We start from the raw sequence: 23,509 nt of genomic DNA on the forward strand, positions 1-23,509 counted from the left end.
ACTGCACAATTGGTAGATGATGAATCGAACCTGCCTGAGAATGATGTTTTAGAAATAGAACACAAAAATGTGGACAGAATATCTGAAACCTGTAACGAACAAAGAAGCAAGCACATGTGCAAAGTCAGAAAAGAAAACGTATGGGTGCACGGCTGCGTAAGACAGTAAGGCAACAACAATATCAGTTTCAGAAAAGTGACACATGTACAACAGATGGACAGGTAAATGCAAAAATATGTAAAGCTGCTAGGCAACGTGCATTGTATCATAGTAATGCAGAAGTTAGAGAGGAAAAGAAAATGCAGAGCATGAGAAAATATCATGAGGATGTGATGTATCAACAACTTAAGAAGAGACAATATAGGACGAGATATCATGATGACATGCATTATAGACATGCCAAAAAGATGAAATTTGTTGAGAAATATCATCAAAATATGGAGTTCAGAGAGGGCAAGATTGCAAGCTCCTCACGAAAATACCATGATAGTGCCGAGTTCAGAGAAGTGAAGATTGCGAAACTGTCACAAAAGTATCATGAAAACGCTGAGTTTAGAGAAGCGAAGATTGCAGAATTTGCACAAAAATATCATGGAGACCAACAATTTAGAGAAGCTAAGAATGCAAAAACTGTGGAAAAATATCATGCAAGCACAGAGTTCAGGAAAGCTAAAATTGCCAAAGTTTCACAAAAATACCATGAAAGCGTTGAATTTAGAGAAGCAAAGATTGCAGAATTTTCACAAAAATATCATGGTAATTCAGGATTTAGAGAAGCTAGGAATGCAAAAATTGTAAAAAAATATCATGAAAACCCACACTTCAGAGAAGCTAAAATTGCCAAAGTGTCACAAAAATATCATGAAAGCGCCAAGTTTAGAGAAGCAAAGATTGCAGGATATGCACAAAAATATCATGGAAACCCACAATTCAGACAAGCTAAGAATGCAAAAAATGTAGAAAAATATCATGAGAACCCTGAGCTCAGAAAAGCTAAGATAGCAAAATTTTCACAAAGGTATCATGACAATGCTGACTTTAGAGAAGCTAAGAAAATACATTTTGTTGGTAAATACCATGAAAATCAAGAGTTCAGAGAGGCAGAGAAAGCACGGTTTGTAGAAAGATATAGGAGTGATTCTGATTACAAGCAGCATATTTTAGAGAGACACAAATATTGTAGAATACAGAAACAGGATGAGCTTCGAAATATAGAACGTATTATTGATGCTTTCAGAAATGAAACCTCAGAAGGACCAAATTGCGTTTGTGCAGTTTGCCATCGACGACTGTTTAGAAAGCAAGTGCTTATTTGTAAGAAAGAATCTTATGCTAGCAAAAGTGAATGCAGTCAAATTATGGCTGATAAATGTATAACGCAAGATCATGTGCATAAATGTACTACTATGTGCAAAGCTATGTGCCCTCTTGTTAAAAGTGCGGCTGGTAGGATGTGGATTTGCTATACATGCCACAATGAACTTTTACGAGGAAAAATGCCAGTTCAAGCTGTTGTGAACAACCTTGATGTCAAACCAATCCCTGATGAATTAAAATGTCTCAATGCTTTAGAGCAACACCTGATTGCATTGCTCATCCCATTTATGAAGATATTGGCATTGCCAAAAGGTGGACAGAATGGTGTTCATGGGCCAGTTACTTGTGTTCCGTCTAATATAGAAAAGGCTACAAGTATTCTACCTCGTGGTGAATCAGATGATCAAATGATAAGGGTTAAACTAAAGCGAAAACTGACCTACAAAGGTTATTATCAGTATCAATTTGTGAACAAAGGTCGCGTGAAGAATGCTTTGGAGTACCTTAAGAAACACAACATTTGGTACCAAGATGTAAAATATAATGCAAGTTGGGAAAATAGTCTTGAAAAGACTGGTAACAGTACAGAAGATGTTGAAGATGATGAAAAGTCATCAAATACAGATGATGACAGTGATGATGAACAAAATGTACATGGAATGTTCATGGATACATGTTTTCAACCAGTAAACATTGGTCAAGATATTCTTGATTATCGCTTTGATGACATAGTTTGTGTCGCTCCTGCAGAGGACAATGCTCCTGTAAGACTACTCATGGATGTATGTAATGAAGCTAAATGTTTTCCAGTGTTGTATCCAACTGGAATGCCAACATTGCATGATGACAGACAGGTTAGAATAACATTAGGGAGATATTTGCAAGGTCGTTTGATGAATGCTAGCAACAGATTCTCACAAAACACTGATTATATATTTTATGCCCAGTACCTGTCTGAAGTTGAGCAAGTGGTATCAAATGTGTCTATTGCTTTAAGGAAAGGAACAGGACATGCTTGTGGTAAAAAGGTAACATCAGATGTACTGAAAGATAGAGAATCTCTCAGGGAAATTTGAAGTGTGATGAGGGCTACAAATTTTTGAAACCTATTAGGGGAACACCACCTTACTGGCAAGCAACTCAAAAAGACTTATTTGCTATGTTGAGACAATTGGGTATCCCAACATGGTTTTGTTCATTCTCAGCTGCTGACATGAGATGGAAAGAAGTTGTTGAAACGATACTATGTGAGGAGGGTGATATACGTGAGGCTGATGATCTTGATTGGTCTGAGAAAGTGGTATCTTAAGGAGAAACCCTGTCACTGCAGCAAGAATGTTTGATCATAGATTCCGTTGTTTCTGAATCAGGTCATTATGTCACCTGCTAACCCAATTGGAAATATAAAAGATTATTTTTATCGTGTTGAGTTTCAACAACGTGGATCACCTCATACTCACTGTTTATTTTGGGTTGAAAATGCCCCAAAAGTTGACAAAGATTCTGATGAAGATGTTGTTGAATTTGTTGATAGATATGTAACTTGTGAAATGCCGTCACCAGAAGAAGATGAAGAATTGCATGAAATTGTCAACAAAGTTCAAAAACATAGTGTTAAGACATTCAAAGCCGTGCCTGAAAAAAGGTAGCACCTGCCGATTTAACTTTCCACGTCCAGTTTCCAAAGGAACATTTGTATGTCACTCTGGTGGGGATGATAAAACTGTGTTACAAAAAAGTGAAGATTCAAATGTGCATTCATCAGCCAACATGAACGAATATGACAACAATGAGATACCACAACAATATGACAGCAATGAGGTACCACAATCAAATATTCATGATATGGGAATGAACAAAGAAATGGCCAAGAATATTTTGGAGAAAGTGTGGAAGTTGATTTCTGACAAGGAAAAGCAATTTGATAGTGTCACATCTTTATTTGAAAATGCTGGTATTTCTCAGGAGGTGTTTGAGACAGCATATAGTGTACTGTCAAAGAAAACAAGTGGTGTTTTAAAACGTGAGCTTGATGCAGCTTGGGTAAATCAATACAATGCTGATCTCCTACGTTGCTGGAATGCAAACATGGATATTCAGTTTGTTGTGGATGCATATTCCTGTGTTGTGTACATTGTGTCATATATCTCTAAAGCAGAGAGAGAAATGGGTTTATTGTTGGAACATGCACAGAGAGAGGCGTGCAAGGGAGGCAATATGGATGCCAAGGCTGCTTTAAAGCAGCTAGGTAGTGTTTATCTACACAATAGGGAAGTGAGTGCACAAGAAGCTGCGTACAGAGTTTGTAATTTGAAACTAAAACAAGCATCAAGAAAGGTACAGTTCATTCCAGTTGGGGACAATCCTATCAAGATGACTTTACCCTTCAGTGTCATACAAAAGAAAAGTAAAGAAGGTGAAATTGATGAAAATGATATATGGATGAGTAGTCTTGTTGACAAATACAAATGTAGACCAAAGGGAGCAGAGTTTGACAACATGTGTCTTGCCACTTTCTGTTCAGAATATAGAGTGGTTCCAAACACACAAATTACAGGTGTGAATGATGACAGACGTCGAAATCCAATCGTGAAGTTGCACAATGGTCTTGGTTATATGCAAAAAAGGTGGAGGACTGAAGCAGCTGTAATTAGATATCCTAGATTTTCTGAGACCAAATATCCAGAAAAGTATTATCAAAGCATACTGCAACTTTTCTTACCATATCATTTTGATTCTCAACTCAAACCAGTTGGTTTTGAATTATATGAAGATTTTTACAAAAGTGGTGCAGTAAAATGTGGGTCTAGTGCTGTTGAAAAGTTATCTGTTATAGTCAATAGAAACAAATCACTGTTTGAGAAAGATGCTGATGCCATTGACCTTGCTGCCGATTTACTTGATGTGAATGGCCCTCTAGAGGATGCATGGGCTGCAATATGCCCTGAAACCGAATTAGAAAGATTAGAATGTATGGAAGCAACTAGAGACAAATCTGATGATGAGTGTAATGATGATGATGATGGACATATTCCAGACTTGGTGCAAAAGCCACAAGGTGACTGTCGTGTTGAAGTGTGCACGTCACTCATATCGAAAGTTGAGGCAAAAGTATTATTGAGGTCATTGAATGTGAAGCAGTCACAAGTATTTTACAAAGTCAGACAATGGTGCCTGGACAAATGCAATGGCAAAAATCCAGAACCATTTCATGTTTTTGTCAGTGGTGGTGCTGGCACTGGTAAGAGTCATTTGATTAAAACCATCTATTATGAAGCAACAAGAATATTGGCACATTTGTTGCCAAAGCCTGATGACATTTCTGTTCTATTAACTGCTCCGACAGGTGTTGCAGCATTTAATATACAAGGTACAACAATTCACAATGCATTCTCAATAGCAGTTGAATCTAGGTTACCATATCAGCCACTGCATGAGGAAAAGATGAATACTCTTCGTTGCAAATATGGAAATCTTCAAATTTTAATTATTGATGAGATTTCCATTGTAGACTGCAAGTTACTTCATTATGTTCATGGAAGATTAAGACAAATTAAGCAAACATCTGACCATTCACCATTTGGAAATACCAGTGTCATTGCTTTAGGTGACTTTTATCAACTTCCACCAGTGAAAGGGAGTCCATTATGCATAGGAAATGAGGCAATCAGTTTATGGAAAGATAACTTCCGTATTGTTGAACTGACTGAAATTATGAGACAAAAGAGTTATGAATTTGCCGAGGCACTGAATCGATTAAGAGTTCATAAGAAAGGGGACACATTGAATTCCAATGATATGAAAATGCTGCAGAGCCGTGAGACTGGCGAACCATCTGATGGAATATTCATTTGTGGTACAAATGCAGAAGTTGATGCTTGGAATATTAGGATGCTTCATTCATATTGTTCTGATCGTGTGTGAATTGAGGCACAGAACTTCAGTAGGAATTCTAGAACTGGTAAAATGGAACGAAAAGAGGGAGGTCACAATAAAGTGTACAGGAAAGTGTTGGCACAGACTCTTACTCTAGCTGTTGGTGCAAGAGTACAACTTACACAAAATATAGATGTAGCTGATGGCTTAGTTAATGGTGTATTTGGGACAGTTTGCCATATTTCTTTTAAAGATGACAAAAAGTTCCCATCATCTGTCCATGTAATATTTGAAAACGTAAATGTTGGGAAAAATCTGAAAAGAAAAATGCCTCATACTGTTGACATACCAACGAACAGCACATGTGTATTGAGCCTCAAGAGCTCTCAGTAGGGAAAAAATGGTGCTATTAGGAAGCAGTTTCCCTTAAAATTAGCTTGGGCTTGTACCATCCATAAAGTGCAGGGTTTGACAATTGATAAAGCAGTCATTAGCCTAAAAAAGATATTTGCACCAGGGCAAGCATATGTTGCATTAAGTCGAGTTACACCGTTAGATGGTCTTATCATTGATGGATTTAAAGCTTCGTCAATATATTGTAATGAAAAGGTTCAAAGTGCACTTGAAGAAATGCCTAAGTTTATTACTAATGCTCCTGAGATATCTGAAAGACGTTACAGATTGTCTATTATGATGCATAACATTCAAGGTCTACAGTCACATATGGAAGACATTTGTATGGATAGAACATTTTTACACTCTGATTTTATTTGTTTAACAGAAACCTGGTTACCTGAAGAACACAATGAGTCTGGTGTACAGCTGAAAGGATATATATTTAATCACCGGCCAAGATCAAGGTCCTATAATGAATTGAATGACAATACTCGAATGATGAAGTTAAAAAACAATGGAGGAGTTGGATTCTATGGAAAAAAATCAAATTCATTTGATGTGCTGGATTTACCCATTTGTAACCTTGAGTACATAGCATTTGATGTCAAAGATGTGAATATCAGAGTTGTTGTTGTGTACAGACCACCATCATACCGTGCTGATTTATTCAGGATGAACTTACTTCTATTGATTGAAGAGATGGAAAAGTATCAAGGTGGATTAATGATAATGGGTGATTTTAATGAAAACATTTACAGTTCATCACCAACAATGAAGTTAATGACAAATTATAGTTTTAAGCAGTATGTCAGCAGTCCAACTACAGAAGCAGGAACTCTTATTGACCATGTATATGTGAAGAACCTGGAAAGTTTGTCAGTAGAAGTCGTACCGAGATACTTCAGTTTTCATGAAGCTATTTGTATGAAAATTTAAAGCTTCAATATTCATATCTTTACAGTAAAATTGCCAATATTGTCTGTCAAGAAAATGCTGCCACCAGAATTGTCAATGAGGCAGAGGGTGTTTGGTGTGACGGGCCCTCATTTGATTTTTTTTTGTTTCCTTTGGGGGGGGGGTTGTTATTTTGGGGTGGGGTGATAAAGGGAGGGTTATCAACACTGTGCATGTGCTATATTGTTGTTTGCAACCATTGTATTTTATGCATAATGTCTAGGTGCATCATGTCAACATAGATGCAAAAATTACAATTTTGAGTAAACATTGATGACAAATGTGTTGGAATTGCAATCACTTGTTAATGTACCCTGGATATAGTGTTTTCATCAGTCAGTTAGGGTTGCTGGCAACCATTGAGCAGAGTTATGTCACCTTCTGCCTTGAAGTGTGGTCAAAGGAATAACCATTAAGTAGTTTTCCACCAGGTTCAATAGACATACTTAGTTCAAAAAAAAAGATTTTGTACAAGCATGGCCATATTTGATTCAAATGCATGCTGCTAACCAACAAACTATAATGGCAGACATGTAAAATGTGTGATTTAAGTACATGTATCAGTGTAACAAATATTGTCATTTATTTGTAATGTGTCACTAATATAGTGTATATTGATACAGTTATGACTTTTGTCTTGAAATGCAATATTTTCTTAATGTACTTTTTTGTGTAAACACATAGTATACTGTTAGAACATTGGTGCAATCTTATACTGTATGTATTTATTTATTTATGCATGTTTATATAGGTCTGTATTTATATGTATGCATGTATCTATGAATGTATGTGAGTGTATGTATGTTTCATTGTTTGTATGTATGTATTGAGGATTGAATGTATGTATATATGTAGGAATGTATGTATGTATGGAAATGTGCATATGCATTGAGTATATAAAGTATGTATGTATGTACAAACCCGCCAAAAACAATTCTGCACCGCAAAAAAAAACAAGTACAGAGGAGCTACCCTTTGTAGATGTGTTGACAAAAAGAGTCAAAATTGCAATTCTGGCATACCACAGCATGATTTCAATTTGCAGGACATCATGTAATCTGGACACCAGGCTCTATGGTCTTGATGGTTTAAATTAATAAGTAGAAATATACAGTATTGCAAAGTAGCAGGAAAGTGTATGTGCAATGTCAACCTGATGAGGAGTATGAAAAACACTTGTTCACTCCTACTTTGAAGTTTGACTGTGGTAGCGTCATCATTTGAGGATGTTTGTCAGTTGCAGGTGTTGGAATTGTTGGAAGTATTTACATATACTTCAGAAAGAAATACAACCATCACCACTGAGATTTGTGAGACCCTCCACAATACAGACTCTTCATTGTACATTGTACCGTGCATTTGACACAGCAGGGTGCAGGTTTGAATCTGTACACGTACATTCTCATCATATAGTGAACATTGATGACTTGTACAACCACATAGATACCTCATAGGAACATTTCCAACAAGACACTTGTTGATACTGTGCCAAGCTGGCTATAACAGTTCATCCAGCAAAGGATTGAGGTACCCATTATTGCCATCATCTATTTGGAACTACAATCTCATCCAATACTCGACGCTGATGACCTGTACAACTGTATAGATACTTCGTGGGAACATGTGTAACAAGATGTTGGCTAGAATCATGTAGATATTATGCCAAGCTTTCTATCCGAGGTCATCCAACAAAGGCATGGACATACCCATTAATGACATCACCAACTTGGAACAACATTCTCGTGCAATAGTCAGCGGTGTATTCAGCGTTGATGACCTGTGCAACTGTACATGTAGTTACTTCTTTGGGACATTGTCAACAAGATGTGAGTCTGACAGCTGTTGATACTATTGCAAGCCAGCATGACAGGCCATCCAGCCACTGGATTGACATACCCATTATGACAGTCACATGACCTCAATACTTAAATGTTGCCATTGTTTATTCATTGTTCGGTATTTGTTATTGTCAACACATTTTTACAGCTGAAACTGGTTGAGAGAAGGTGGACTTGGGTGCATGAATTTTTTTTGGCGGGTCTGTATGTTGTTGTTAAGTTGTATGTAGTCAAGTCCCAAACAGGAAAATGTTGTTTTTGTAAATATTTTTCTCATTGTAGTCCTGTTATTTCCTTTGTATCATTATGTATGTCAACATTGTCAACAGACGCTTAAAAACTTACACCTTCCAGAGAGCATTTTCATTGTAACTCTAAGCACCAGTGAATATTGTTTAACTTTGGATATTAGGCGCTATACAAATTTTCTAGATAGATAGATAGATAAATAGATGTATTCAAAGTGTAGACATATCTGTACGATAAGGATGTATCGCTGGTAACAAAGTTAATAAACAAGAAGTCATGATATATGGTGACTTTACCAAACAAAATGCTGATATTGTGTTGACTTTGTGTTTTTATAAAGTCTGAATTTAAAATTGCAATAGAGCATCTTTTACTCTGTATACTAATAAAAAATGCATATATCAAGTTAGACATAGCATTCTATAGTGAAACTTGTGGCCTATGCTGATAAATAGGTACAGCAAATTATTGATCACCTGAAGTTTTATGAACAAATTGTGGTCTGTTTGCAGTGCATGTCACACAAATACTTAACTCAAGAATGGAATGCTTGTGTGGGGAAAGTTGATGATTCCCATATAGTAAGTTATACACAGCACAAAATCAGAACTCTGCCCACTTGAGCCTGACTTTTGCTGAGTCATCAGTATTTAACTGTCATAGACCTCGTATACATCTTCAGCTAAACGCTGGCCAGGTCTTCTTCTCACTTGTACAGAGTGCAATACTGCAATGTCATTTGAAAAGTTCAAGCATTGGACAAACAAATGTACATTTCACGATGACCCTAATTTCGGCCTTTGTTTTAATGCTGTGCAAGGCCAAGTTCGGGAACTGCGGTCATCGTTAACCTCGTAACTAGCACAGGTTATCGTAACGTTGCTTGGATAGTCGTTCGAGGCGGGCGGCCGCAGGTCGCCGTTTACTTACAAAAACTACCGTCACTACAACATCATGGCAGCAAGAGAGCATTGTGGGTCGTAATTTGCCAACCTTCAAGCTGTCTGTTTGACGACGCGTTGTGCGATCGTCACCTCAATGTTTCAGTATCGGCAGTGACAGGTCAAGCACCTGCAGTTCAAAATATTCCCATTTTCGCATACTTATGTGTTCGTGACCAATGTAAATCGAGTTATTCAATCGATACACATAGATCAACAAAGGATTGCATTTTCATTGAGTTACTTTGACGGGCGACGTTGGGAGACATTTTTGAAAATTGGTTACTCTTTCAAACTGTATTCGTTTCCATGTATATATTACGAACAGCGGTTGATTAACCCCTTTACGATAGATAATCTGATTTGTACTGAAACTTTTGTATAAGGATAGTTTTCAATCGCATTCGAACCCACAACATACGGCATCAGTCGCCTAGCTGAGAGGCCACAGACAGAACCACTCGGCTAAATCTCCACTCCCGAAAAGAGTGGTTCAATAGCCGGCTAAGTTGTTACATTTTTCTGACTGAGACCGCTCAACACGTTGTATGACATTTACGTTTTTGCGACATTTAAGTACACTGCTGCTTCATTGCGAACAAAGACAGGGCACAACGCGCCTTATTTTGGAGTAGGCGATTTATGTTTCTTTTTCAAATTTCGTCCAAAATCCTACCCGCACGGGAACGGCAAACAAATGATTTATCACCTATTAAGACCTAGAACCAAGAGCGTCTAGCTTTGATTAACCAGTTTACCGGGGGGGGGGGAGTGACAGCAGCCATTTTAAACCTAGTTTCCTTCCCAACAGACAACAATCAATAAACTATTTGTAGTTTGTAATTGCAGCTGCCTGCTAGCCGCATCGTACACTTGGTTCAAATCTGTGATTTGTGAATGTTTTAGTGGGGTGAAGGCGATGTGAGACGCCTGAGTGTCGTGAACGCGATAGGCCGGGTGAGCGCTATACAAAGAAGTTTATCCCAGAATCACGAGGACATCCTGACATTGCACTTTTATATGATATCCGAAATTTACAGCTACTAGACTATACAATATATAAGTTAGATTTGCTCGGCTAGATACATAAAGTTGTGAAACTCCGGTATATATATCGGATATTCACCCACGCTTTGACAAAATCAAGTATCACATAGTATCGAAGCTAGAGTCAGTCCTTGGAAGTCGGGTTTGACCAGAACTGTAAGGTGGTGAAATCTCCGATATATACCGGATATTTACCCAGGATTTGACAGAATCTTATCGTCTAGTATCGAAGCTTAGAGTCAGTCCTTGGAAGTCGGGTTTGACCAAGCCTGTAAGGTATTGAAATCTCGATATATCGATTTCGGATATTTACCCGCGATTTGACAGAATCTTGTATCGTATAGTATAAAGCTAGAGTCAGTCCTTGGAAGTCGGGTTTGACGAGAGCTGTAAGGTGGTGAAATGTCCGATATATATCGGATATTTACCCGCGATTTGACAAAATCTAGTATCGTCTAGTACCGATATTAGAGTCCCCGAATCGCTGATAACTATCTGGTAAATATCGGCGATTTCACAGACCTTGCGTGCTGAGGCACAGGGCAAGTCATTCTAGTACCGTTTACTTAAGTGATATTAGAGTTCCCAAACTGCCGATAAATATCGAGTAAATATCGGCGATTTCACAGATCTGGCGTACCCCGGGAGCGTACCAAAGCACAGGGCAAAGTCATTCTACTAGCGTCTAGTATCTATATAAGTATCGAAATTAGAGTCCCTAAATCGTCGATAAATATCGGGTAAATATCGGAGGTTTCACACATCCGGCGTACCAAGGCTCAGGGCATTTCATTGTAGTATCGTCTACTATCGATATTAGAGTCCCCAAATCGCTGATAAATATCGGGTACATTTGGGCAATTTCACAGACCGGGCGTGCAAATGGCACAAGGCAATTACAGTGAAATTCGATCAAGCTGCAGAACTTCATTAAACAAGGTGTTGTTTTAATGTATGTGTATCAGCGATTTTTACGACATTAACAGCTGCACTTGATGTGGTCTTGTTTACATTTTTATCAGCTACATGCTCTCAGTTACACAACACACCAGGGCCACTCCATGCATTGTCATGTATCTTTCTTTTGTATTCGTAATAACACGTGAGCATACATTCAAACACCAACATATAAAATTACCTGAATAGCTTCATTTATTATCCTTGACACTCACATAACAGCTGTGAGTAGATCCCAGTAATTGTGCCCTGGCAGGACCTTGTCCCGCTCTTATTCAGTCAATCACAGCAGTCGGCCACCCCTTAAAGCTAGTTGCACACTCTCTAAGTACTTCCGTGGCAGTATACTTGACAACGTCATTCTGGCGTACAAATCCTGGGCGTTGAAGTTGCTATAACCAAGGGGCCGAGATTAGGGTTCGTGCGACTGCTAGCTGAATTTGACAGCGGGCATTGCAGTCTGTTGTTCCGTCTTTGACTTTCAAGTGTACAATATAACATACATCACTGATCGATCTTCTGACTGATGAGGTTTAAAACTGCAGCCTTATGAACATTGGGGCGACTTAACCGATCCGAATGCCTTTCACAAGCTTGAAAGTGCTCGCACTAAGAAAGATATGAGTAACATTTCAGTTAAATCTGTGTGGTGGTTTTTGAGAGGAAAATTTTTAATGATTACATTGCCATTTTCGCTATATCCAATACGGGGAACAAACCTCCTGACTGACCCAAATGCCTTACAGAATTTTTAAAGAACTACCACTAGACTACCATGAGTGTAAAATTTTAGTTCAATCTGTGTATGGTTCTGGAGAAGAATATTTTTAAAGATTAAATAACGAGTTCTGCAAAATCAAATATGGCGGCAAAACCATGTGACCTATCCAAATGCCTTTCACAAACTTGAAAGAGATATTACTATAGATGATACATGTAAAATTTCAGTCAACTAGGTGTGTTGGTTCTAGAGAAGAAGATTTTTAAAGGTGAAATTACAATTTTCGCAAAATCCAATATGGCGGCCAAACCATGTGACCGATCCAAATGCCTTTCACAAACTTGAAAGAGATCACACTAATGATGTTACATGTCAAATTTCAGTCAACTCAGTGTGTTGGTTCTAGAGAAGAAGATTTTTAAAGATGAAATTACGATTTTTGCAAAATCCAATATGGCGGCCAAACCACGTGACCGATCACAACGCCTTTCGCAAACTTGAAAAAGATCACACTTAGGATGATACATGTAAAATTTTAGTTCTCTCAGTGTATTGGTTCAGCAGAAGAAGATTTTTAAAGATGGAATTACGATTTTCGCAAAATCCAAAATGGCGGCCAAACCACGTGACTGATCCAAATGCCTTTTGCAAACGTGAAAGAGATTGCACTCAAGATCATACTGGTGAAATTTCAATTCAATCAGTGCGTTGGTTCTATAGAAGAAGACTTTTAAAAATTACAAGAGTTTTTTAGAAAATCTAATATGGTGGCCAAGGTCACGTGACTGCATGTGATTTTATTTGCAAATTCTAAAGACCTTAGGTCATGCTTGCTACACAAAAAATTTCAAATCGACTAGACCCCTAGGTCTTCTGGAGAAGCCATTTTTAGGTTTTTGGAAAATCCAATATGGCCGCCAGGTCACATGACCAGTCAAAATTTCAAGGGTCAGGTGCACAAGTACTCATTAACACCTATTAGCCCTGCAAATTTGAGAAGTTTTCGTTCAGCCGTTTAAGAGATCTAGGTCGACAAAGAAACGGCAGAAGAAGAAGAAGAAAAGAGGAAGAAGAGGAAGTAGTAGAACTCGAGCAATAACAATAGGGTCCCAGCCGGTCGGCTTGGGCCCCTAACAATATCTGCTCACTGTCCCAGTCCATCTTTCATCAATCCCAGAATGCTTTGATTCAAACGTTTGAACATTTCAAGGATATCTTATGCTGATGTGAAACCTGTGCAAATTATGTCATTTCAGAATTGCTGCAACCTTGATTATGACAAAATCGAGAAAGACATTGTTTAATCACAAAAAGTGCAGAGGAAAAACAGGACAACATTTGCTGCACATTGTGTAATGGAAAGATGTAATACAGCAATTATGTCTACTATGTAGCAATTTGAGAATCTAGTTTATCTATGTACGTTATTTTTGTTTTGTTTTGTTTAGTCTTTCATCATTGTATTTTGTGTTTCAGTGCAGCTGAACCTTCCACTCCAATGAAGAGGAAATCATGTATGAGTGAAACACCAGGGTCTAAAAGAAGCAGAAGACACTAGACTTGTCATTGCTGATATTTGGCATTGTTTTTCCAGTGAAAAGTTGAAAGTTTGTATGTTGAATTAGAAAAAAGTTAGGATGACATCAGGATAGTTGTACATGGTGTCTTTCCATTGGAAACCATTATCAGATCATTTATTTTGGAAACGTGAAAAGTGTAAGGACATTTTTTAGTTTCCTTTATACACCCTTGAGTTAATTGTGAATTGTTAAATGTTATTAAGATATTATTTTTACCACTTATCCAAAATAACAAGAACCCTATTTTACAAATTGAAGCAATTTACTGACACTCGACAACTTGAAATAATATGTGCTTTATTGCCAATTTCATGTTCAAATCTTTCACCATTATGATTTGGAATCTATTTACAAAGAACTGTTGATGAATGGGTCAACAATTTCACCCCTGTCACCTTGTATCTAGGATAAATTGTTACATAGACGATTGCAAGGTTGCATATGCCAAAGCAGGTGACAGGTGGAGAGACAGAAGGATAAAAAGCTTCTTTGTTAAATCCACACAAACTGTAACTACCTAATGCTTGCCTGAAATTCACCAAAAGAGACTGAAACTAAACATTGAAAATTGTTACAAGACATCACTGTGATATGCAGAAAGCTGCTTCTTTGTTAAATTCACGCAAACTGTACCTTCTATTTGTTTGCCAGAAATTTACTAAAACAGACAGAAACTAATATTGAAAATGCAGTAAGCTACTTTTGAGTAAAGTGACTTTATTTCAGCACTTTGTATCGACAGCTGCATTATAAACATGATTTAATTATCATTGTAACTTTTATCGAAAGAATTTACCAGCAAGTACTGCAAAATTTCATCCATCAGTGAAAGAAAATATGCACAAATTTATTATTTGGTGTGGTTTGAATTCATTAAATGTCATTTGATGATGATATTGTAACTTTTGAAAGTACAGGACATTCAGCACTCTTCAACTGTGCATTGCCAAAATGTGTGCCAAGACACTATCAATGTAAATTATGTGATTGTATAGGTCAGATTCAGAATAATGTCTCCCTGTTCCCCTTTTTACAGTTGCCAGCAATAATTTGGTACATTCCTATTTCCATATATGGTCAGATCAACTTTGACCTCTACCAAAGGTCATACAGATTTGGTAATGTACAAAGGTCTAATATACTTAAAAACTTTAAAGAATCAAGATTTATCTCAAGACTTTCTAAGAAGATGTTAAGACTTTGCCGCCTTATCCTTTTTAACTTGTTAACTGTAAAGTGTCTTCTTCCTTATATTGATCATTCCAAATTATAGAGACATAATTCAATATGCAAATTATTTTCCTTGCACAAACAATTTTGCTGTAAAACTTCAAATGTGTGTGTACTACTTGAATAACAAAGTCAGGTCTGTTTTCTTCCAGACAAAAGGAATTTATATTTTTAATGTTTGTGAACAGTATTTGTCATTTGAATAATATTTAGAAAATCATAGAATAATGTACAGATTGTTAGGCCATTTTGAATAGCAGTTATTATTTCTCATTTTTGTAGAAAATTTGTTGACTTTGAATTTTTGTGCCTCAGTACCAAATTTAATACAATTTAATACAATTTTGAATATTTTCTAAATGGAAGTGGAATTATATCAGTGATACTCTTATAAAAATTTCTATTTGCATTATTAATGTGAATTGGCAGTTTCTTGCATGTATGTTGTTCATTTTTTGCTGAAAGTATGTGCTGTCCAATGTGTGTGTGTGTGTTGTGTGTGTACGCGTATGTGTGTCATGTTTATGCGTCTCTGTATCAATGAAAGGGACAAAGTCGGCAATTTTTCATGAATTTTGTTTGATGCAAGATACTGCTCATATTGTTTGACGTGTTGAAAGATTCTGAATAAATGAGTGACCATGCATATATTTGACCTCAGTATTAGACAAATTAAATGAAACCATCGCAAATATGAATAAATGGTCATGACCATTAATTCATTTTTGTGATGGTTTCATGTATCGTGTCTAAAACTGGGGTGGAATATATGCATGGTCACCCATTCATTCAGTATCTATCAACATGTCAAACGAAATTAAGTTCGATCATAACAAAACCCCGGATGCAAAGGAACCGTTGAGGTGACCTATACTGCGTGCAGTGAGTGAGAGGGTGATCTCCTGTAGAAACTGACCGGTCCCTTAGGAAAAATGCACCCCTCCCCGGGTACCGAGCACATACACAGGCATTTGCACAATTACATCAAATTTGCTGATTTAGTTGACCATTCATTTTTCGACTACAAACATTTTGCCGCTTAGGTTGGAGTTGAGTGTCGTTCGATTTTCTGTAAATGTGGCATAAAATTTAAAGGGACGCCACCAAGCGACAAGGTAAGCTCCCACGTGCGCTGTATTGCATCTCGCACGAAACTCGGCCACATATCTTTATCAAACAAAGAAGGTGGTGGATTTTGGCCGCTCGTAGCATCTTGCATCAAACAAAATTCATGAAAAATTGCTGACTTTGTCCCTTGAATCAAGAAAAAGTGGCAAGCAGGTGTGCAGAGTTGGCATTTCTCTATAGAAGTTGGTGTTGCACCACTTTAGAGTTGATGTGTCTTGAATGGTGAGTACAAGAAAAAGATTGAAGCTATAGCAAACCTCAGTGTTATAATTTTGTTAAAGATTATGATCTTTAATTTTTTGAACAACATCAACAAAATATCCTGGCATTAATGACAAAATCACAAAAATAAGCCTGTGAAAGCTTTATTTACTCCATAAACTTCAAAATTAACACACCCGCAAGTGGTAGGCCAAAAAAGTATTGTCAGAGTTTGAGAATCCAAATATCTGTACCCTAGGTGCATTCTACCTCATAATATTGCCTTCATAAATCCCGGTGGATATCCTGATAATGTCAAAACTTTCATGAATGCTGGTTTTCTAACAATGTATCTTTTTTGACAAATAATGAGCTGATAGCTGACAGATTCTCCAATGCAGAAAAATAATCATACATTTATCAATGGATGAGAGTTACAAAAGTAAAACAGTGTACAAAAACACCAAAATATGCGTATTAGAATTTGTTAAGTAAATCAATTATTTGTTTTTTTCTCTTTCACAGCAAGAAATTCAACAGCAGCAATGGATGGGAGGAATCATCTCATGAGATTTCACTGAGAATGTCACACATCTAGTAGCAGGAGAAGTCGACTCAAAAAAGTACCATGTAAGTTCAATCAACCTTTATTGTTTACAATACTGAATTTTAATTAAGACGAATCTTGTGCTCACTTGCATGACATCTCCATAAGTATGAGATTTTCAAGTTGTGAACATTTAAATTACATCACACTATGCATTCATCACATAGGAACACATCGTAGATGCAATATGTAAATCATAAGTTTTGACAATGCTATAGACACACTGAGACAAGCACAATACATACTCAATTTTTGTTAAATCCTGGTATTTTTTTGAATACAATGCATGTATGGATTGTTTGCAGGAATTTTTAATTGTATTTAAAAAAAAGCAAGCTCTCCTGCCAAAGAAAACAATAAGAATTCCACACTATAACAGCATACAATTGTGAAAAGGTCTATCTATGGCACTATGTACTGATACTTCTACATAAATTGTTTCTTGTGTTTCCACACCATGTACTTTGGATGAGTACCGTATGTTTGCAAATTCTTGTAAAGTGCATGGATTTTCAACTCCGTAAGTTTTGCTGTATCATCTAGAACCATACATGAATTGTTAATCATTGAGATTGGTAGTGCACAGAGAGAGAGAGAGCTAGACCAATCAGGTAACCATGTTGTAACTAGTCGTTTCATTTACAAGTCTGTCTGTGAAAGAGACGTGAAATATCCAGCCAGCGTTTTATTGGCAATATGCCTGTCACAAGCCAATGAGTATATGTGTTGTTCCTTCAGATACGTCCATGCCACAGATGAGGAGTTTGCTGCCTATCAGTGTCCTGTATTCAAAGGCTGTGTGATATGTGTGACTGGATTGGAGAGTGATAAACGATGAGATGTCAGTCTGATGACTCAAGAACACGGTAGGACTCTCAATTCATGCATACCTATTCTCAATCCAAAATCCCATCCCCTATTCTCAATCCATTTCCCCATTCCACTGAACTCAAATGTAACTGAATTTAATGTTATAAATCTCCCATTTATTGTCTTTCCTTCACCAAAGTTGGACTGAAAGTAATCTTTTCAATTCCCAGACTGCTTTTCTGTACCCTCAAACCCACACTAGAATGAAATCAATCATGTAAATTCCCTGTCTTCAATTACCCTCCTCGCAAATCTCTGTCAGACTGAACTCAATCACACAAGGCTCTCTTCTGCTTTCTCCTACCCTCAAGCTGTAGTAGGACGGAATTTAATCATCCGTATCCCATATTTGCTCTCCCTCCCATCAAACTTACAGGAAGCCCCCATAAGCTGTTCCCTCTCCTCGAAACCACAAAGGATCTGTTGTCTGTGACATGGAGAAAGTGAGACCATGGAAGTCCAGAGAGATGGTCACCAGTTGTGTTTCTTGCTTCTACGCCAATTAAACCATGTACTTATCACAATGTTCATCTCTGCCCAAATGTACCAAGAGTACTTTCTTTTAATTTGATTAGTATTTTTTTGCAAAATTTAATATCTTTACAACTTGTACATTCTGCAGTGACTCTGTAGACATAGAAAAGCTGCAAGAACCAAATGAAACGACTGTTTCTCAAATTCAGTCATAGGCAATGATGCTCTCAGGTTGTGTATTGTGAAGAAGATTCACAGTTGTCTAACCTTCAGACCTCAAATATACTTCGAAACCATAGTCTGTAGCTATGTTCAATTATGAAACATGCTGAAATATGTTAAAATGAATGTACCATGTATAAAAAAATGATTATAATTACCACACTTAATAAAGATTGGACTCAGAAAGAGAAATGTTGGTTCTTTAGAAATGAGATTCACTGAATTGCATTTCTGTCATAAATTGATGACAGTGGCTTTGCAGTATTTAGTAATATGGACAGTACCACATACTTTAACTTGCCCAGAAGTAGGCAGGTCAACAGCCACACAGCATTATGACCCCTAAGTTATTTAAATATACATGTACATCTCAACAAACCCATTAACGTACTGTCACACTTCTAGCAATAGTGGTATTCTGAGAAGGCTCACTGTGTACATCAGTTCAACAACTTGCGAAAATCTCTGTTTTGCTCAATCGCTTGTGGTAGTGGTGACACTGCAAAGTACTGTCACTGCCGTGAGTGCCAGAACACAATATTGAAGAGCGCCCTCACCAGGTTTTTTACAGTTTTCTTACCAAGGGCCTTCAGTGGTGTAACTAACGGTCTAACTTCCTGTTGGTTCCACCTTGTTATCCAACTTACTACATTTCCCTCCTTGGAATTCTAACTTGGTTGCTAGGTGAAAGGTTCTGGGACACTTTTGGAAACCATGCAGTGGTGTTAATTTGTCACAATGATAAAGTGAAATCAGATGAGAATGATGAAAATATCTGCTGCTGATGTGCAGCATTGAATATAAGCTCTTTCTCTGATTGGTCCATTGTCACTATTCACAGCGACTTACCTTGGTGGCCATAGTTGATATTGGGTGGTCATTTTGGCTTTCAATGAAATATTTTACATTTTATATAACAAAAGAAACTTATCTTTCAGCCTTGAACCCTTAATGTATTAGTCTCTAGGATGCAATTTCAGCTAAGATATACATTGATATTTGTTGTGGAAACCAGCTTTTAGCAACTATCTTGGATTTTCAGTTTCAATTTCAGATTTGATTTTATAGCAAATATAACAAAAGATACCAATTTTTGACCCATAAAACATGCCGAAAGACACCAAAGTTAGTGGCATAGTGTATTGAGATATGACTTACACTGAAACAGGTATTTGGTTATTTATGCAAATTTTTATGCAAATTAAGGGTTGCAAATGTCAGCTAATGAAAGATATGAATTGCTTGACCCAATATACCTGGCAAACGATACCAAAATGACTCCAACAGCTTCTCATTGAGCTGAGATATGATATTTTACCTGTTTTTGGAGGTCGTTTTGGCAGCCATCTTGAATATATTAAAATGCCCAAGGGTACCAGGGTGGCATCATGCAGATCCTGATTCAGTAGGCTTTGAAGATACAGAAACCACCGAGAATCATTGTGGGGCCAAAATTTTGAGTAATTTTGCACCAGACTATAATATCTATGGAACTCACAAAGCATTGTACCAACAAAGACTAGGTAGAAAATAGTGGTGTAAGATGGACAGCTGGATTAGGATGTAAATCATAGTATTGAATAAGCAATGAAATTTGATCATTGGAAAATGTTTGACTATTAAAATGATGCTTTTAAGCCAAGAAAAATAAAAAGCTTGTTTCTCATCCTACACATATTGCAAAACTGATGCAGTGACGCGTTTTTTTTTCTCAATTTCTTTTATTCTTCAACCAACAAGAATTCGCAAAAAACATGAAAGCAACATAGAAATGCACGCAGAGGTAAATGCACAGCAGTAGTGCTTTTTTTGTATAGCAACAGTTCTATCGTTTGATTTTAGTCCACCAATGCAGTTTTTTCAGCTTAATATAACAGTGACATATGTGTACAGTTCTGAATTGAATGTTAGCATCAATTATTTTTATGCAGCACTGTGTTATGTTCAATGCTCCGTTTAGTCCGTAATATTCAGTTTTATATATCATTGATACAGTAAATATTTATGTTGCATTTGTAAGATCTGAGTATTGACCAGAAGTAAGTATTGATGGACAAATAAACTGTTTAATTTGTTCTAGTGAGAACTTTTCACTTTCGTCTGAGATAAACCCAAGATCTGACTATATACCTGTATATCCATGCATCCCAGTCACACATTCTAATTTTCATTAGTTTGATTTCAATTCAGATTATACATTGAATCAAATCAGTGAAATTACAAGTGGGGACTGTGTCATTTACAAAGACTAGTTCACAAAAATTACCAATGTCACAGTTACTGTACAATAATAAAAGGAGAAGTTATGCAACAAAAGTTTAGTGGAGCACAGAGTTAGACTGTAGGATACAAATGACTGATTGAGAAATTTTGAAGTAAAAACCTATGTACAGTGATGTATAAAGGTCATTCTGCTTATCAGTATATTTCTATTTGACACATAAAAAACATCTTAAACTTCAGGTAGCATGTGGCTCAAAATTGTTTCTTAAATTTTTACTCAAACTTTCTGTAATGGAACTTTAAGACATTTCCTCTGGAAATCATGTATGGAAGTCACAGGCCACTTTGCAAAATTTTGTAATGTCAAGAAACATATTACCTAACATTTCCCGACACTGAAAATTCAAAATGGCCACTATTATATATACCTTTGTTCACTGTGTGTGGAATATAAACTTTTTGATTTTCACAAAAACAATGTTATTTACTCAAAGAGTGTTGTTAAAGTGTGGGAATCTGCCCTTGAGGCACATGCTACCTTAATTCAACTTTTAATATCACATTTTATCCTAAAAGATTTTTATATCCCATTCCAATATCAATAGGTAGAAGATAAATACAGGTATAGTATGTACCGTACAGATTCGAATACAGATTTATTTTATATGTGAAAGAATTATGGTCATACTCTAAGTTTCCAAATAATGATAAATGATAAATATACATATGGTATCAGTAGATGATAATATTCTCCAGATTAACATAAAACACTTGTTGATAGTTCTATACCAAAATCATTACATCTGTGCGTTAAAAAAGTTTCAAAATACAACTCCAATACCAACACCTCTTGCCTCCTTGAACCCTGTACCTGCCAAGTTCATATATCACCAACAGTTAAGGTTAAATATGCACCTCGAAAGTGAAAGACTTAAACTTTTGCTCTAACTTTCCTCAAGGGATCTTTCAATCATTCTCTTTCACAATCAAGAATAAAAATAGGGGGTCACCGTGCAAATTTTGGTACTAGAGAAACAAATTACCCAAGATTTACCGATATTAGAAATTCAAAATGGCCGCCATCCCAGTGTTAACTCTATGGAGAAAAATAAAAATTTTCGAATTTCGAAAAACTAAGCCGGTGAAAAGTTTTCTTTCACCAAGAGCTTTAAAATGAACCCCCACAAGGGGTATATCAGAAGAGAATTGTAAAAGTTTGAGAGTCCGAATGTCTGTCCCCGAGGTGCGTTCTACCTTAAAGTTGCTTGAAACTGGTGAAGCACAACATTTCCTCTATTGTGCATTTTAACAAAATGTTTTTGATGATTTTGGCTCAATACTGCTTTTTACCGATCTGATAGATTGGGGTGTGATATTGACTGGCAGGAATAGGGTTTATTTACAAAAACACTGGTTGAAAGCAAACTAATATATTCGAAGCCAAAAATATTTACTGATTTAATGCCAAGTTTAACTTTTTGAATTCATACCATAATCAATCAATGTCTATCCCTTGAAAACCCTCAGCCAAAATTTGATAATTTAAAACGATATACATGAAGAAAGTGGTATGAATTGGTATATTATGTACCTGGTATTCCTTTTTCAATATCCTTCACCAAAATTTGCTAAGAACTAGAATGGTGTGGTTTTCAATATTCGACAAATTTTTGTATTCATGTTTTAAAATTTTCAAGAAAGATTACAAAAATCACAAGTACCTGTCTATGAATAGCTTGAATATTTTGGACCTCTATACTGTGCATATTGTAATCATAATAGTTTCAATTTGAAGCGTTTCAACTTCTCATGAGATCCACAGGAAGGTAAAACAAGTGGATTTTTTAATCCATAGGTGATACGTTAACTAGAATTACAGATAAGAAGTTAACCGAATGAATCCAAATATATGTAATCCTGAATATTGACATTATTATTTCTGATTATATTAAAATTTCAAGAAAAACAGAAAATTTCTAGCATTTTATATTGGGAGTAAAAATAAGCCTTATGAATATTCAGGTTTCAATTTAATGATGACATGTCAACTTTGGATTGGATCCACATGAGGGATACATACATGGATTAAATTTCCTTAGTCTAAGAGAAGATTTTCACATACTGTAAAAAAGTTGTGCTATTCTGGTTCTGCCAACTATTAGCACTCTGTATATGATAAGTGTTGGCATACAAGTGCATATTACTGCTATAAATTATGCAACCAGCTCCACTGAAAGATCCATTGAAAGATTTCAGAAACAGTACTGCATGTAGTGCAAGCTCAATACAAATGTCAGAAACAGTTCTACAATGTCATAGTTTGCAATTGTGATTTAAAATTTGAAAGAGTGAAATTTGTATTCTTTTGTTGTGAAAGCACACAACTAAAAATGCAAAATTTGTCTTTCTATAGTAGAACATATTGACAAAAAATTTGTCAGAGTGTATGTTGTATAATATCACTCATAGTCATAAAACTTTATTTTCCATTAAGTGATGTCCTGTGTGATGCCCTGTCCAATATTTGTCATCAAGAGTTACCGGTATTTCAAAGTAGTACTTACAGCAGTATGCACTTTTAAAATGCAAGACGTAAACTATTGCTCAAACTTTCCTTAATTGACGATTAACCATTATCTTACCAAATCAGGAATAAAAATTAGGGATCATCTTTCAAA

At 36.4% G+C, this 23,509-nt stretch overlaps 1 protein-coding gene across 2 annotated transcripts in view; it reads left to right on the forward strand.

The window, feature by feature from the left end:
• Positions 1-15,528, forward strand: part of LOC139124587 (DNA topoisomerase 2-binding protein 1-A-like) — a 41,225-nt gene extending 25,697 nt beyond the window's left edge. The window contains exon 16 of one of the 2 annotated variants that reach the window (XM_070690723.1): positions 13,778-15,528. In XM_070690723.1, coding sequence (XP_070546824.1) covers positions 13,778-13,854 — 77 coding nt within the window. In that variant the 3' untranslated portion in view covers positions 13,855-15,528. Of the gene's footprint in view, positions 1-13,772 lie in introns of both variants that reach the window. The other variant, XM_070690724.1, reaches the window with a different exon arrangement.
• The last annotated feature ends 7,981 nt before the right edge of the window (positions 15,529-23,509 follow it).

Source organism: Ptychodera flava (genome assembly GCF_041260155.1).
Source record: "Ptychodera flava strain L36383 chromosome 23 unlocalized genomic scaffold, AS_Pfla_20210202 Scaffold_24__1_contigs__length_23054250_pilon, whole genome shotgun sequence".
Lineage (NCBI taxonomy): Eukaryota > Metazoa > Hemichordata > Enteropneusta > Ptychoderidae > Ptychodera > Ptychodera flava.